Source organism: Centruroides vittatus, unplaced genomic scaffold, assembly GCF_030686945.1.
Source record: "Centruroides vittatus isolate TY-2023 unplaced genomic scaffold, ASM3068694v2 contig_879, whole genome shotgun sequence".
NCBI lineage: Eukaryota > Metazoa > Arthropoda > Arachnida > Scorpiones > Buthidae > Centruroides > Centruroides vittatus.
This window is the reverse complement of record NW_027122571.1, coordinates 1,720,588-1,737,117: the sequence shown is the minus strand read 5'-3', so window position 1 is coordinate 1,737,117 and position 16,530 is coordinate 1,720,588. Positions and strand designations below refer to the sequence as shown.

The following is a 16,530-nucleotide window of genomic DNA, read 5'->3' as shown; positions in this document are numbered from 1 at the left end:
AAAAATTAAACTTAATAACAGCAATTTCGTGAAAAACAATAATAAAAAGAGATAGGCCGACTTACAAATATATAATAATAATAATAATAATAGAAATAATTTAAAATGCATCCTTTAATATCTATTCTAGTTTTTCTTTCCTAGAGTAAGTAATTTTATTTAGACTATCTTTTTAGTTTCCTTGTATCTGTCATCAAATTTATTTATAGTGAGTTTGGATTATAGTTTCCATTTTTAAACTTCTCGAGTGTTTCTACTTAGATTTATTACTAAATCCTGATGTAAAACAGCGAGATGTGGCATAACCATACGGGATCATCAATTTAACTAACCATTTACACTTTATTTTTTGATTAATAAATTCGAACATTTTAAAACAAACTTAACTTTCAGACTAATTTTGATCCCAGTCTAGAAGTAGCACATTAAAATTTAAGTTAAAAGTAATAAAAATTATTTTAAAAAAATATATATATATATTTAAAATAAAGCACAAAGAAAAGACATTTCAACCGATTAATTTAATACTTCTTGTTAAAAAGTAACTAGCAACGAAGGCCGTTTAATGAAATCCAATGACAAAATCGACCTTTAAGGACTATCCAGCGCGTGTAGAAAATTGAAATTTTTGAATTAAAAAATTGGTTAAACGTTGTTAAACATAAATCAAACATTTGTCGATGGTTCCCGCTTATAAAAAAAAGAAGAAGAAGAAGAAGAAGAAGCGATTATTTTAACAGTTTAACCTGCGAGTGAAACTAGAGTCGAGGATCTCGTATAAATCAGCTAGCAACAATACAAGTTGGGTATTGTCAATAAAATAAGATTACAAAACCGGACATCTGTTTTACATTAAAGTTCAACGAGTTGAATAAACTTTAATCTACTTCGAACAATGAACCGAACGGAGCAGTCAAACTGGGGATGCAAAGTATCCGCCACCCACAGGTGGGGTCTCATAAAGGGATTTCGCACATTGACTATAATTGTACAATTAGCCATTCACCGCCTGCCATTATGAGGTATAGCTGACGTAGAAAAATAATAGAGAAAACCCCCTTCTACATTCTTCTTCTATCTTTCCACGAAATCGGCCTATTTGAACTTTAACCTTTTCTGTACTGGTTGTATGAGAGTAATAAAGGGCGTCCGAGTCGCTGCACCTCTTTTTCTTTCGACCTTAACTCCCGAATTGAGTAAAGTGAGGTTAGTACAAATCAAATTTCGTAAGCGATAAGTTCCTCGTGTTTTTGGCGTGTATTTTTGAGGGATAAAGAAGAAATGAAAGGATTGGCGCCAGTCGTCTACTCTCTTAACGATCCCCTTGTGCTCACCACTAATAAGTCTTGGTTGGATAAAGTGTCTCTTTTCATTCCATCTGCTCCTAATAATTGACGTCATCTGTAGTTGACGAGGCTCATTTTCATTCTATGACAACATATGTATGAGATTTTGCGCACATAAAACCGTTATTTTCGCAGAAGATTTGCTCCTATACTTGATTCCCGGAGAAGAAAAATCCCAATATCTAACTTTACAAATAGAATTCTTGTAATTAATTCTTAAAAAAAAAAAATTAAAATTTTAGCCCTTTTCTATTAAACGACAAAATTATAGATATTTTAAGTTTAATAGTTAAAATTTTATTAAAAAGAGTAATTTAATCGAGACAACTGACAAGTAAAATGAATAATTAAATATTTAAGACGAAAGCTTTTAAATAGATCCTACAAGAAAATTGAATAAAATTAAAATAACCGAGAAACTTAATGGTTATATCTCTTACTTTGAAATATGTTACGAGTCGTATACAGTTTACACCATGCAAAAATACAGCCTGTAATGTTCACAATTCAAAAAAGTTTTGATATTATAAATAATACTTTGTATATATAAAAAACCGTTATTTAATACTTTAAAAAACTATCCGAAAATAGCTTTAGACTCTATTTAATAAGAGCAAGATTCCGAAGAAAAGAAATAGTTTGTCGAAAAAATTAATGTACCGAATTGTAAAATGGCCATGTATCTTTATAATAAATTTGATATTTTTTAAAATAAAATTTAGCAATATAAAGAATTCTCAGTCGAGGCATTCGTGACGTCGAAAGAAAGAGAAGAGAAGATAGTCTCTACCGATTTTTCAAACTCTTTGAGGACGCTAACATCAGTCAAAGTTCATCCAACTATTTGCACGCAATATTCCCATACGACTGCAGTTTTTCAAAAAAAACAAAAAAAAGTCTGCAACAGTCTCCCCTCAGACCAAGGTTAAAATTGCAAGCAAACTTAAAATAACGCATTAAATGATTATAGCTAGTTTTGTTTACTCTGTATTCATTTTATAATTACCTGGAGAGTGTAAAGATTCGGTTGTTACAATGAATACGTTTAAATCATTTGCACGGTAAAACTGTTGGAATGAATTTATTTGAATGGACTTGATAAATAAAGATTTAGAAACTGTTTATCTTTGATTAGATGAAATTTGTGTTTTTCTCGTAAATGTGGAAAAAGTAATAGGGGATGATGATGGAAAGAGTGGTTTCGCTTCTTCATCAGCTTTCGGAAAGCGTACGGTAATCTGGCATGTATCCGGCTTTTTAAGTTAGATATCAGATGGGACATGTCTATCTGCATCTTGATCGAGCATAATCTCATTCGAAGCGGCACACCTGGAATGACAGATATTGTCAATAAACCCATATAAAATAAATACTATAAAACGTCGGTCTGAAAGTTTCCGTCCTATGATCACAGACCGTTTCCATGTTGTCACGAGTGCTTCACAGTTCCCTGTCACGCCATAAGGGGTCAGTGGCTCCATCACGCAACCTCCATTACTTGTGTACACAGAAGAAGGTCGGATAGACCAGCGTAATAAAATTAAAGCCCTGTAATGTATCAATTTTTACTCCGCATGACAGATGTATTCTTTGATCGGTAACGCGATACACAAAAGAATTTTTTAAAAAGTGTCGAGCGCAAAATTGTAATGCAAGCTCAATTATACTCTATGAACTTTATGCGTGGCTGGCGTAACACGCTCAAAAAATGGCGTTACACTTGTAGGGCGACTGGAATCCTTAAGGAGGAAGACTAAACGTTAGAAAAGTAAAACAATCTAAACGATACATTCTTAAAAATTCAGTTGACAAACATCAATGTTTATCCAATCATTAAGGGTTTAAGAGAAAGGCAACTGTTCGCCTGCAGGTTGGAATCTTTTCTTATCGATCCCATTTTGTTTTGACTGCAACTGTGTTGTGTCTATGGCTCGAAAACGGCTCCTTTGTTTTCGTCTCTCTACCACAACAAATGACACTCTTCGACTATTATTCAGGCGTTAACTGGCTAGAAACATTTATTTCTTAATATGGTATCCGACGTTAGAAGAGTCTATTGACCAGTTATGTAAATAAAAGAGTTCTGTGCTTATTCCCTCTCCTCGAGTAATTACAAACGTTCCGCGAGGATGAGACATCTTCCTCCTCCTCCTCTTCTGCGTTGCCAAGGAAACGAGATGGCTAAGAATAGCCAAAGTAGGGGGTGGTTTATTGATTTTGAGTGAAAATTGATTTTGGGGCTGATGCGGCGTCAGTTTGAAGGACAGTGTCTCCTGTTGACTCAAAGGCCAAATTTAAGGGATGAATACTGCACGAGTGATGGTGAACCCCACGTGATGCTGATAACCTATCTCGGACCGGTGGTGAACCATGCACTTTCCTAATATAGTAACCTGATTGGAGGTTGTACACCCTTCCTTAACTGGATATGCGGTGTTTCGTTAGATATTCCTTCCGATGATTTTCTTCTCTGCCAATGTTTTTTGAGTAAAATTAGATTTTTAAAGAAAACTCGCATTTCACATTCAATATTCTTCGACAACTAAATGTGTCTGACCAAACAAAAACACATTAACTCCTTTCTTTTTCTTTCTATTTTCAACTATTTAAACTTATATATACTCTTATTTTATACGTAAAAGTATTAGAAATCTTTAATTACTTTAACATTTTTTAAATACTTCCATTCTCTAAGCGCTCGTATAGCTCTTTTATATTAAAATTCTTAGACGTCCAGGGTTATTTATAAAATATTTTCAAATATCTACAAAATTTTGTTTTTTTTATGGCTTCCTGCAGGCTTATCGTAAAACTTTTCTCTCGATATTTTCTGAAACTTTATGTTTCTTAAATTTCGTAGTTTCACCAAAGAATAGAAGCTATTTACTCTTTTTTAAAAATTCTCAAATATCGAACATAGTTGTCAAATTTCAGGCAAAAATTTTTGATTTATTCCATCCTAAAACCCAAAATATTATTATTATTATTATTACATAACATAAGCAAGAGAATATTATTAATGATTAATTCATAAAAAGATTAAAGCAGTTGTAAAAGTTTTAATTGGGAGCCAAAACTCCTTTAGATCTAAAACTACCAATTAACGATTTTTTTATATATAGGCCTATATATCTTTTTACTTGTTATTTGTCGGATGCTTGTTAATTTTTATCCTTTATTTACCATTACTGATCAATCGTAAGTGCACTTGTAACTTCTTAAGAAAAGATAAAGAACAGTCGAGTACTTGCGAAACTTCGTCTAAACTTTATACAGTAATTGTAAATAATTTCTTTAAAATTTAAATGTAAATGATTTTATTCCAAGGTTTGCTAGATAAAAATCGACTTTTACGTTCAAATAATAAAATTACCCGCAAATTTCACTGTAGAATTGGTTTTAAAAATGCAATTGGAAACCAATTATGATTTAAAACAAGAGGAAACAAACTTAATTTCTTTAGCTACTAATTTTCAATTTCTTAATTATAATTAAGAGTAAACGTGCGCTTTAAATAAGTTTAAAGATAAAGAGAAATCCTACATAAGCCTTGAAAGAATTTTTTAATTGTAAATAAAGTAGAAATTCACACAAAAATTCTAATTAAATTAACTGAATTTTGATGCGAATATATATAATAATAATAATAATAATGAAAGAAAAAGGAGACAAAATAATTAGTAAAATTGAATTTAGGAATTTATATTTAATGGAAATTGTATTAGTAAGAAGCTTCCAAATTAGTTTGAGGCGTTTTGCCAGAATATTGTGATGTGGGTGGAATAACTTCGGTTTCTTACATTATTAAAAGAGTCAGCCAAAATGTTTAACCCGTTAGAGACTAGAGTTTTAGAATAGAGGCCAAGAATTTTTAAACTAATTCTGTAATATCCAAAATTACTTTTATTAAAAGTGGCAGTTGTTTTGAGAAGATAAAAAGTGACTAAATATGGTTTTTAGGATAGGTTGGATAATTTCACAGATGCTAATTTCGTATAGAAGCGAAGGAAAAAAATAAATTTTCTTGCTTTTAAATACAGAATTAAGGTATTTAAATGAAACTTTAAACCCAAAACTAAAAATTTCGCCTTCTTTAAACGCTAAGCTCGAACAGGAAAGAAACGTTTTTTATCTGTTAATAACCGTTAAATGTGCTTAAATAAAAAGAAAAAACCTTTCTCGCTCAAAAGTTTAATGAAATAACATTTCAAAGCCCACCTTTTTCGAAAAGTGCAATTAATCAAGTTGAATAGGAAAAAATCCATTTATTTGTCCATCCATTGCCTATCTACGGCTTATGTTAGAGACCCCTGTATTACCAAAGGGATAACTTTCCTCTTTGCTCATTATCTGCGGACATATTTCTTCTTAATCCAAGTAGACGATGCTGCTGGTAGATGAAATATTGTTTTCTCGGTGACAACGGAGAATTACCTAACAGATCTTCCTCACCTCAGGCCCTTTTGCTTAAAATGAGCGGAATTCCGCTAGACTATAACTGCACCGCTACAAAATAAGAATAGATGGCCCCGAGGACATGTTTTCGAGATGCTGCACACCATCAAAATGATACAATCCTAAATAACATTTTACCACAGCCATGATGTGCTAAAATATTTATTTATCTTTTTTTAGAAATTCCAACGTCTCCGTTGACAATAACCTCTCCATACTTTCTAACTTCATCTTACTTGCAATATATATATATATTTATATATTGTTCTATTTTCATTCTTGTAGATAACGTTCATCTGTTCATCTGTACAAGTACCGAACTTGGTCCTGCGACAACGCTGTTATGTAAAGCAGTGAAATGTGACAGAGAAGCAGATCATTTGCTGTTGTGGAGTTATCACTCCGCATCACCTTACAATGGTGCACTACTATCCGACGTCGGAAATAACACCCTTCCATTCTTCTCTACCTTTAATACAATCTTGCTCCTCTTCTAAATGTTTGCAATATGTACATTTTCCTTTGTATATTTTACTTGTGTGAATAAGTTTGGTGTAAAAATATCTTGCTTATTTTCTGAATTTTATCTTTCAAATTTTGCTCCGGTTGGCTGTGATTGAAATAATCCCCAAGTCGATATATAATAAATTCGTTTTAAACAAATACAAATGAAATTAGTCGGCATTTAAATTCGTGATAAAGTATTAAACTGTTTTTAGTTTAAAAGCCTAACAAATTAAGTTCATACTATCTACAATTTAAGCACCTAAACAATATTATTACCATATAAAGTTCCTTTTATACGATAATTTGATATATTTCGGAGCAATTTACCTTTAAAATCTTTAAAATTTTTCTATTCGATAACTGTTATCTGGACGAATTTCTACCATGTTAAAATGTGAATAACGACTCCCCATTTGAATCAAGGTTTTCTTTACCATTTAAATCGAAGCGATATAGAAGTCATTAAAATTTTCTTATCTTCGAGATGCAAGTTTACTTTAAATTGTTGTGTAAACACTGGATTCCTTTCATGCAAAATTTCCAAGTTACACAAGATGAAGCAAAGTTCACGCTTGTATGGAAGAGAACTGGTCCGCATAGTTCCCGACAGGTTTTCTTGCCATTTTTATTCCTAAAGTTGGATATTGTAATTATTATTCCCGTCACATTTTGATCATATCCTTTGAATTTTTTTTTTTGCTTTTCACAAAAGAAACTTCAGCTATAAACTTAATGGAAGAAAAACATTGTATAAAAATTTCTCATCGCTTTTATTTTTAAAGTTATAAATTCACTTTTGAATATCTTTACAGAATATTAAAAGAATTCAAAAAAGCTACTATTAAACTATATAAGGCAAATATAGAACTCTTATTTTTTTAAAATTATCTCTTTCCGGCATTAATTCCAATTCAAATAATAGATATAAAATCCTCTAAAAGTGACACTGATACTTAAAATAAGGTCACTAGCGCAACAACTTCAATTTATGAACTATGAATATTCATCATTATTAACTGTAAAGTGTATATATATATATATTCTAACATCAATTTTCTATAATTATAAAACTTCAAGTTCATTTTACACTTTCCGACAGTGATTGAAAAGTTAAACGAGTAACGAACCGAAACCATGCTGAAATCATCCCTCTTATCAAATAATGACCCGGATACAATTTTAATTTGGAGTTTTATGTATTAGAGATTTCTAATTAGAAAGAATAATCGGTTATAATTTGATAGAAGGCAAAGAGGAAAACTCTGTCCAAGCGAACAAATCAAACAAAGCAGCGATTAGTCAGCACCAAAAGCGGTGGGATGTCCAAACCCTGTCGGTGGTGTAGTAACAGATCAGATGCATCGTCCATTAGATTTTAGTATCCGCATGGTAGACAAGACTTCACGCAGAGAGAAGGGAAAGCAAAAAGAAAGCTGCGAAACTCAGCAAAACAGCCAATTCCTATCGTGGATTGAAAACACTAAGATGATTGCAGAAGTGACGTGTTTACAGACAGTAAATGCTTTAACAATTAATATCTGTCTACTGGCCAACTAATTCCGGAAGATTTGTGTCTGACTAGCTATTACTTACCCTGTCTGGACAACAAGTAGCGAGTTTATCCTTCGTCCAACATACCTATAGCATCGAGTTTACTTTTTTTTCTCCCTTTTTTTTCTTTTTCTTGATCTTTATTTACATTTTTCATTCTAATTGACAAAACGATTTGCTAGTAATATAATTTATACTTCCAGTTAAATAATTTCTAATTGCTGGCTTCTAGGATTTATAACTTAAGTTTAATATCAATGTCACTAAGATTGATACAAGTAACAATAAATATCTTCGTAGAGAAAAAAATAAAAACGTTAAATTAGACTTATTCTTTCAAAACGACAAATTGGGAATAAGTTCTGTCAACAACGCCGTAACTTATATAATTTCTAAAAGAAAACTTTCGACGAAATTAAAGGTTGAATATTAAATTCTCTACCACCAATCTATTCATTTTGTCACTCAAATTAACTACAAATGATAAATATTTTTTAAACTAAAGGAAAAAAACATAAAAATTAGACTTATTCTTTTAGTATTTTATATAATAATAAATTTTTCAATCAATTGTCAAGTTAACGAAGAGTCAAATATTCATTTTACCCACTTTTAACTCGATGAAAAACCACGTTTCATCTTACAATAAAACTTAAAATCCAATTCGGAGCGCACTAACGAACGACTATTTTATATTTATTCATTAAATTCTTCTTCTATATTTTTTGTTACGAGAAAAAAAACTAATGTTTCGGGTACATTAGGCAACGTTTTTTGTTAACTTAAATTTAAAAGAAAAAACTTCTAAATCTCACCGCTGAAAAGAGAACATAACGTAACACCTCCGTTCAATCACTACTTGTTAATTAAGAGAATGGAGAAAAAAAATCGATTGGCTTGATTCGGTAAATCGAATCAGATGTAAAAATTGATCGAAACGATGCACTAAAATAGCTTTAAGCGTTAATCTACAACATTCGTTTACATTTTCTTAGAATCATATTATAGTATTTAATCACGAAAATTCGAATTTTCTCAGAAAAAATATATAAAATTTTTTCTATAGAAAAAAAAAACGAACTAAGAAATGTATTATTTTGTTTTTTCTAGATTAAAATTATATCAGAAACTGTTATTAAATGAACTAGAGAGAGAGAGAGTTTCATTTAACGCAATTTGTATTATTTTGTTTCCTTCTACAAACTTTTTCTAGTTACAGTTACTGAACGGTGGATAAAAAGAATAAAACGATTAATAGAATCCTTTAATAATTATAAGAGAATTTGGAGAAAGATCTTCTACACGTAGAAGCTACTATATAAAATCTATTTCATAGCTAGAAGAGCATAAAATAAATTCACTATGAAAAGATAAGGATATAGGTAACGTCTTTTCGTTAGTTCGGATACGAGAAAGAAACGACCTCTTACTCAAAAACGGATGAGTCCTTAGACCATAATGTACTGTAGAAAGACGGAAAGGCCTTGACAAATCGTAAATACATAATGTTCTGCTTTATAGTATCACTAAAGCTACAGTACGCAGATGTATAACATGCTATTTAAGGCGCATCGTGTAAAACAGACACCTGTTCTACTTAAAATCTATGTATGAGGCCTATATACACCTATTTACAATACACAAATACTTATAAAAACTTCACATAACACATTTTATAGATGAAATAAAATTTATGATGTGTGCACCACTAAAAGATGCTAAGAGACTCGAACAGACCTATACCGAACCACAAGAAATAAATTAAGAAATGTATAAGATTTTTAAGTAAAAGAAAGGGAAATTATCTTCGAAAGAGAATTAAAAAACTTACAAAATCCATCTTTTTTTAGTTAGAAATTTTCAACGAAACTTTCTAAATTGATGCCGAAATTAGAAGAAATCGTTACTTCTTAATTATATATCGCTATTCGATTCGTCTTTTGAAACCAAATAACAGTAAATAAAACCGTATTTCTCTTCATTAATCTTAAGTTACTTTATTCTCTTTTATTTTGATAAAGTTTCTTTTTAAATTTATCTTTAAGATGTTATTAATTTTTCGAATATAAAAATTTAAATCGAAGCGAAAGCAGATTCAAAAGTTTCCACTAGCAATTATATACTTTAATACGTATTTTTGATTATCTAAAAAAACAATTTGTTTATTTGGATATTTTAAAAATATTTTTAAATATATGAATAAATGTTTCTTTGAAAAGAAGAGGAAAAAAAAAAAATTAAACTCTGAAAGGTAAGATGAAGAAAGGAAGCATTATCTAGAAAGAGAGAGAGATGAGAGTGAATTGTTTTCTTACATCTACAGTTTTATTTCTAGAAGAAATTTTCTGTAATCTTCACTGAGAAAGAGCCTACTCTCCATTTATTTATTTATTTATCATTTTTTTTTATATTTACGATCGCAGTTTCTCAAGAATGCAGCGGTTGCTTTTCTTTGGATGTTGAGTGCAACTTTCTTTTAAGGATGCACTTATCAGAATTATTACATTTCGTGATCTGTCTTAGCTTTTCCAAAGAAGTTCTTAAGAAGCTCTTGTGATTCATTTTAGGTTTTCGATAAGTTTTGGATAATCGTTTCATAATGGTCATTTATGTTCACTCTACTCCACCGAACAAACGTTTCCATATCGGTGTTTCATACGAGTTTAATAGTAAATTTACCCAGAAAATTTTTAAAATGGTGAAATTAACTAAGAAAAGTACGTACAGAACCAAACTGACTTAAGATTATTTGCTTATTTTATAAGAAATTCGTGCAGTTTGTATATATTCAACCATTCTGAGTCTTTACACAGTATAAGAAAATTGTATAGAAGAAAGAATTAGGCCTAAACTAGGCAAAGAAAGTAATATTTTAAGCGTCAAATATGTCTATTTTATGAGAAAACAGAGATAAGCTAAGGTAATTTGTTTAGTTTTCTAAATTTTTCATGAACTTAAAGCAATTTAAAAGATGAAAAGCAAGATAAAAATCATATTTATTGAAACGAGATTGATATAGGTTAATTTAAACTTAATCTACAAAAATACATAAAAGTATTGAATGGAGTAAACGTAATTTGAGTCAAAAGATAAGGTATAAATGTTTATAAATAGGTAAATAGATGAAACGACAGAATTAAGGCGCCAAACAAAAATGCAATTGATTAAAATGAAGGTAAAGCCGGGAAAGAAAGCTTATGCAGTTTTTATAAATTACTCATAGAAAAAAATAATAATAATAAATGAGAATTATGATAATTCGTTATTTTCTTCGAACGTCTTTTAATTATAATATGAGAACCGTGATTAATAAAAGAAAAACGAGCATGCTACAAGAGAAAGATTAAATCTTGTCAAGGACGAAAATAGATCTGCTTCTAATGCATAGCTCGATCCAAGTAATGATCTGCTCAAATCGGTAGTCATAAAATACAGAACCAGAGTCCTTTTCGATTAGTGAGAAAGGTTAAAGGTCACGGTGAGACCAGAGTTGATCGAAATCCTGTTATTTTCTTTCCTTCGTTGACAAATATCCAGCCAGAGTAGATTTGTCAGGCACAGGGGAAATGTCTTCCCCATGGGATAAACCGAGTCGAAAACTACCTACGTCCGGCTCCAACTAATAAAAAGCATGGCATGAGGGTCTTGGGATGAGTTAGACCTATCTGACCTTTCTTTATAGTTTAATTTCAAATTGTTATATCAAAGCTAGCTAGCCGGAAACAACTTGATATGTTATATGTTGACAATTGCTTAACTCATTTTTTAAAACTTAATTACTATGCCTAAACCTTCCGACTCTACTGTTTAATTTTGGGCACAGAATAAAAGTTTAAATTTAAAAAAGATCAAATAAGAAAAATAGGGAAATATATAGTATTATAACTTTGAAATTATTGCCGCTCCAGTTTGATTAAATCAGGATGTAAGAATCTTTGACGAAGACGATAAACCCGTTAATTTTAAAGATATAACCGAATCGGCTTCTATTTTAAGAATTAAACAGTCCAATTCATTTCGAAAATAGAGAAAGCTGCTTACAGTTCAGATCTTTTGGAGAAGCGATCCCTTTTCCTAGAAGATATCTCATTCCATCCAGAAGTTTCTCGATTTGATTTCAACTTTAAGTTATCCTCAAACACGTCATTATAGTTCAATTAATTAAAAACTAACGGAACGAGAAGGAAATTAAGAATCTAATAACAACTGTAACATTTTAAAATCTTGTGCAAAGTATTGTAAAATAGGGAAAGACAGAGAGAAAAGTACAACATTAAAACTACATTAATCCGAATCTCATATTACAATTGGGATCATCAAGAAGTAGAAGCTTCTGTTTGAACTTTTACGATTATTAAAACCTTTGCGAGTTTGTCGTCGTGCATGTATTCTCTTCCAGAAACAATGTTTCCAGTCTCCGATCTACTACAGAAAGTAATTAGCTCGCTAATGCGCCTCTACGTCTGGAACGTTACAGAAGAGCACTTCTCAGTCGACTGACTTTAGGATAGAAGGGATTAACGTCGTCTCTCAATTACCAGTGAACGAAAAAGATGAAAATACAAACCGGATGAAGCATTTCTTCGTTTTTTTTCTTAACTAGAATAAAATTTTCTTATAGCAGAAGGTGTTATTGAAGCTCGATCGATATGGGCACAAATTCGGGATTAAGACGGATTCCGCAGGCAAAAACCGAAACTTGAAGGGTGTTAGAGGGGTCATTCCGGGAGAGTGACCCGAATTAGACGGAAATAAATTACATGCGAGGTGCAAAGATAAAATTAGAACGTATCGAACCAGCGTTACGCGTCTATATTTCCGTGAATCCCTTTGAAGTCGCGCCGAACTACGCTCCAGCGCCTTTAGAGCATTCACACGTAACTTTGGAGTCACGACTGACGGGAAAAATCTAAAATGACGAGCGAATTTTGTAAGAAAAGTAAAGTACTCACCTTAATGGAATCGTAGCAAGCGATCACTTTTCCATTCTGTATCTCCACGTGAGTCGGAGGGTGGGCGAATTTACAATCACTGTCCTGCCTGTTGCACTTGTTACGTTGATATTCCCTACACACTTCTAATTGTAACCAACGGGAATCCTTGACGTTGCTGAAATTGTTGACCATGGCCATAGTACCGTCAGAACCGTCTGTGCCGACTCAGCGCGCAACGGTACGAAAGGATTGAGAAGAGCTGTTGCAATGGGCGTTCTGCTTGACGCGATGACTTCCCCCCTTTCAGGCACGAAGCGCTATTCGCTAAAAGCGATGGCTTGGGTTGACTCGATCCGGTTTTTTCCCCTTTGATCTGTTTTCTTCTCAGTCAGGTAGACAGATGGCGCTAGTGGTTGGCTGGACGGTTTAGTTGTGATTGAGGTGAGGCTGAAAGGAGAAGCCAAGAATCACACATCGTCGCTTTCATTTATATATTAATTACTTGTAAACAAATGACTTTACTTCCTCCTATTCGACTCCTGAAAATAAACGCCTGTTTATATTTATTTCAATTTTAATTTACAGGAAGTACTTATCCTTACACTGATGTCAAGACTCCTTAATACTTAAACAATTCCTCTTCTATAGCGTCAAGTGATCCTCGCAAAACAAAGACTACTTTTCTCGGCAAAACTATTGCAAAGCTTTACTAAACTCTTCATAAGATTATAACTATGATAAAACCCTATATTTAAATAATTATCATAATTAAATTCTAATTAAAAATCTCTAAATCTGATATCTTCTATTAAAAATAGACATTTTCTAGTGATTGAAGCGTTTTAAAGCCTTTTAATTAAATTTAAGTTTTAATTTAATTTCCCACCAAATATGAATACTATTTAATTTTTCATTTGAAAGACAAATTATCACTTTAAAGCGTTAAATTTTCGGCCAAAAAAAAAAAAAAAAAAAATGATTAAATTGCTAGAAGCTAAGTCTTCTAAACAAATAAGAAACTCCATTAATCATAGACCTTATTATTATTATTTTTTCTCCAACAGAACTGTTATTAAAGAGGTAGCTTCGGTATTATCACTAAAACAAATATATCCTACGATAGGCCTCCTACAGTTTATTTAAGGAAAACAAAGAATAACTCTTGTAGGCCTCCTATTCTGATAACTCCTCTTTCCAACGATAAGAAAGCAGAGAAAATAAAAGGCTTTTATAGTTTCGCCACTCCACTTTTAATCGTATGATAGCTCATAAGTTTAGCAATTATAATGAAGTTATCACTTGAAATAAGATCGTAAAATACTTAGTTAAATTTTAAAATATAAAGTTCATGCTTAAGACAAGAAATATGAATCTTTGTCTTCTATAAGTTTATGGGGCACTAAAAGTATTTGCTCCATTGATATTGACTACACTTCTTTACGAGATTTAATTTTTATGAATCAATTTAAAATTCGTATACATTAATATATAAAATAAATGATAAATAATTTTTTAAAATACACAACTAACCGCCACTTTATTTATATTACCTAAGAAATTTTCTTACATTTCCTCTTATTCATTATAGATTTTTGATATTAATTTAGGTCATTTAAGTAAATTATATTGTATTACTTAAGGTAGCGTAACATAATATTATAATTAAATATTGTTTTTCTTCTTTGAATATAATTAATTCGTACAACATAATTCACCTAAATACATTTAAACTATCTTCATTTACTCATTAACAACTGCGTGAAAATCTATGTATTTAATCGAAATTTTCTGCTTCCAAAGATTAAAAATGATTATTTAGACGTTAGTAAAATGTGTATAAACTCGAAGTTAAAAAAAGGCGATCGTTTCCTGTTTAAATTTTGTTTTATAACTGACCATTAGCATAGAAGAAAATACTGTTAGTTTTGGCCTGCATCCGTGGATGCGTCATGCATTAAAGGCCTCTGCACCAAAGGAAGATACTGTTTATACCTTAGGTAATAAATAACATCAAATCGTATCCATCTCTTCTGGATTGCTTTCAAAGTAAACAGTATCTTCGAAGTGTTACCGTAAACGTAATACCATTATTGTATATCACGTATGCGCTACATTTCTTATGTCACGTCCGTCTTTAAAGCGAGCTTACAACATGGCGCAAGCTCCCAAGACGAATTTCTAAAGATAATTTTTTTTTCTCCTTCGGTTGATTTAAAAGAAAACCTGTTTTATATTCTTGATAATATTTAACTGGATTTTCATAATTCTTTTAAATGTAACACACAACGTAGCCTAAGGAAGATCGACTTCGAAACGCAACTCGTTCTAACTGGAAAGAGTGAGATCGGTTTAGATTCCCTTTAATATATGCCAAAGCCAGTTTAGAATGAATAGAATGACCTCGTTTCTTTTTCTTTCTATTAATATTAAAGTTAACAATCTATTAAGCAATTGTATGAACCAATGTAACGACGAACGGGCGCGATTTCGGGAATTACATTTTCAAATAGTTCAAACATTTTTTTAAAAAAAAAGCAAGAAAAAATGTATCAAATTTTGTTTTATATGGGCCTAAACCTTGCAATCACTTCCAAATAAATTGTTTAATTATTTCTTATCACTTCTCCCGTGTATATATTTTTAGCAATTACATAAATATATCATGCCTATTATTTATCATTTCTAATTAATATCTAAAAAAATAACACGTTTTTATATATTATTTCATCCATAAATATGTTTTTTTTTTGTATTAAAATTTTAAAGAATAATGCCTCTTTACGCAATGTTAAACTTCCTACTCTATTAAAAAAATATATTATAAGTACATATTCGGCTTTAGAAAAGTATCACAAAAACCTTTAAAAGTAGCCTTAATAATTTATTAGACAAATTAACAAGAAAATATATTCAAAAAAAAAAAAAAAGTCTTTTCAGAAGGCAGAATGTGTTTCAAATTAATACAATAACCCACTGACAGATGGCAGTATATTTTTTCCTTCTATAATTACATCTCACATCATAAATTTTATTAAAGGATATAACTAATGAATATAAATCTTCGAATTTACTTCCTTTCTTCGTTATTATGGCCATAGTTATTAAACTAAATAATTAACTTTTAAGCCAAAATTAACTATTATAAAGTAAATGATTTAACGATTAATTTATATAATTAATGATAGCTGAAGGAAAAAAAATGAAATAAAATAATGATAATATATTTTAAATAAAGAATTCTTAGAATAAAAATAATAATAAAAAGTAATAAACATTTTAAAATGAACTTTTTAGATTTTAAAGTATAAAAAAAAAATGAACAAATATATTTAAAGTCGAATAAATCTTTAATTAATCGTCGGAGGATGTTTAAAATGCAACGAGCCTTTCTTTAAATGTAAAGAATATCTTTAAAGGCCTCTTAAAGTGGATACAGCGGGGTTAATCTGGCTCTAAAACTTTAAACAATTAAGAAAATTAAAACTTAAAAGAGGTTCAACCGCTGCAAATCTCTATCTCGCAGTATTAATCTCACGTATTTGAGGCCTTATTTTTGGGGAAAATTAGGTAAAACTGAACCCTCGTCTTTCTTTGATATCAGATAGAAAGAAGTCTTTTACATTTTCCTATTTTTTCAGATATTTTAAATATAAGAAGCGCTCTTAATTGAAGATATTTTAAAGACTATAAAATTATATATATATATAAAAGTACACTTGCAGAATATCGTATCAGAA

At 30.7% G+C, this 16,530-nt stretch overlaps 1 protein-coding gene across 3 annotated transcripts in view; it reads right to left on the bottom strand.

The window, feature by feature from the left end:
* Window positions 1-16,530, bottom strand: part of LOC136983253 (protein muscleblind-like) — a 136,504-nt gene that overhangs the window by 90,487 nt on the left and 29,487 nt on the right. For all 3 annotated transcript variants that reach the window (XM_067279957.1, XM_067279956.1, XM_067279959.1), the window contains exon 2: window positions 12,812-13,240. In XM_067279957.1, the coding sequence (XP_067136058.1) occupies window positions 12,812-12,991 (180 nt within the window). In that variant the 5' untranslated portion in view covers window positions 12,992-13,240. The remainder of the gene's footprint in view (window positions 1-12,811; window positions 13,241-16,530) is intronic.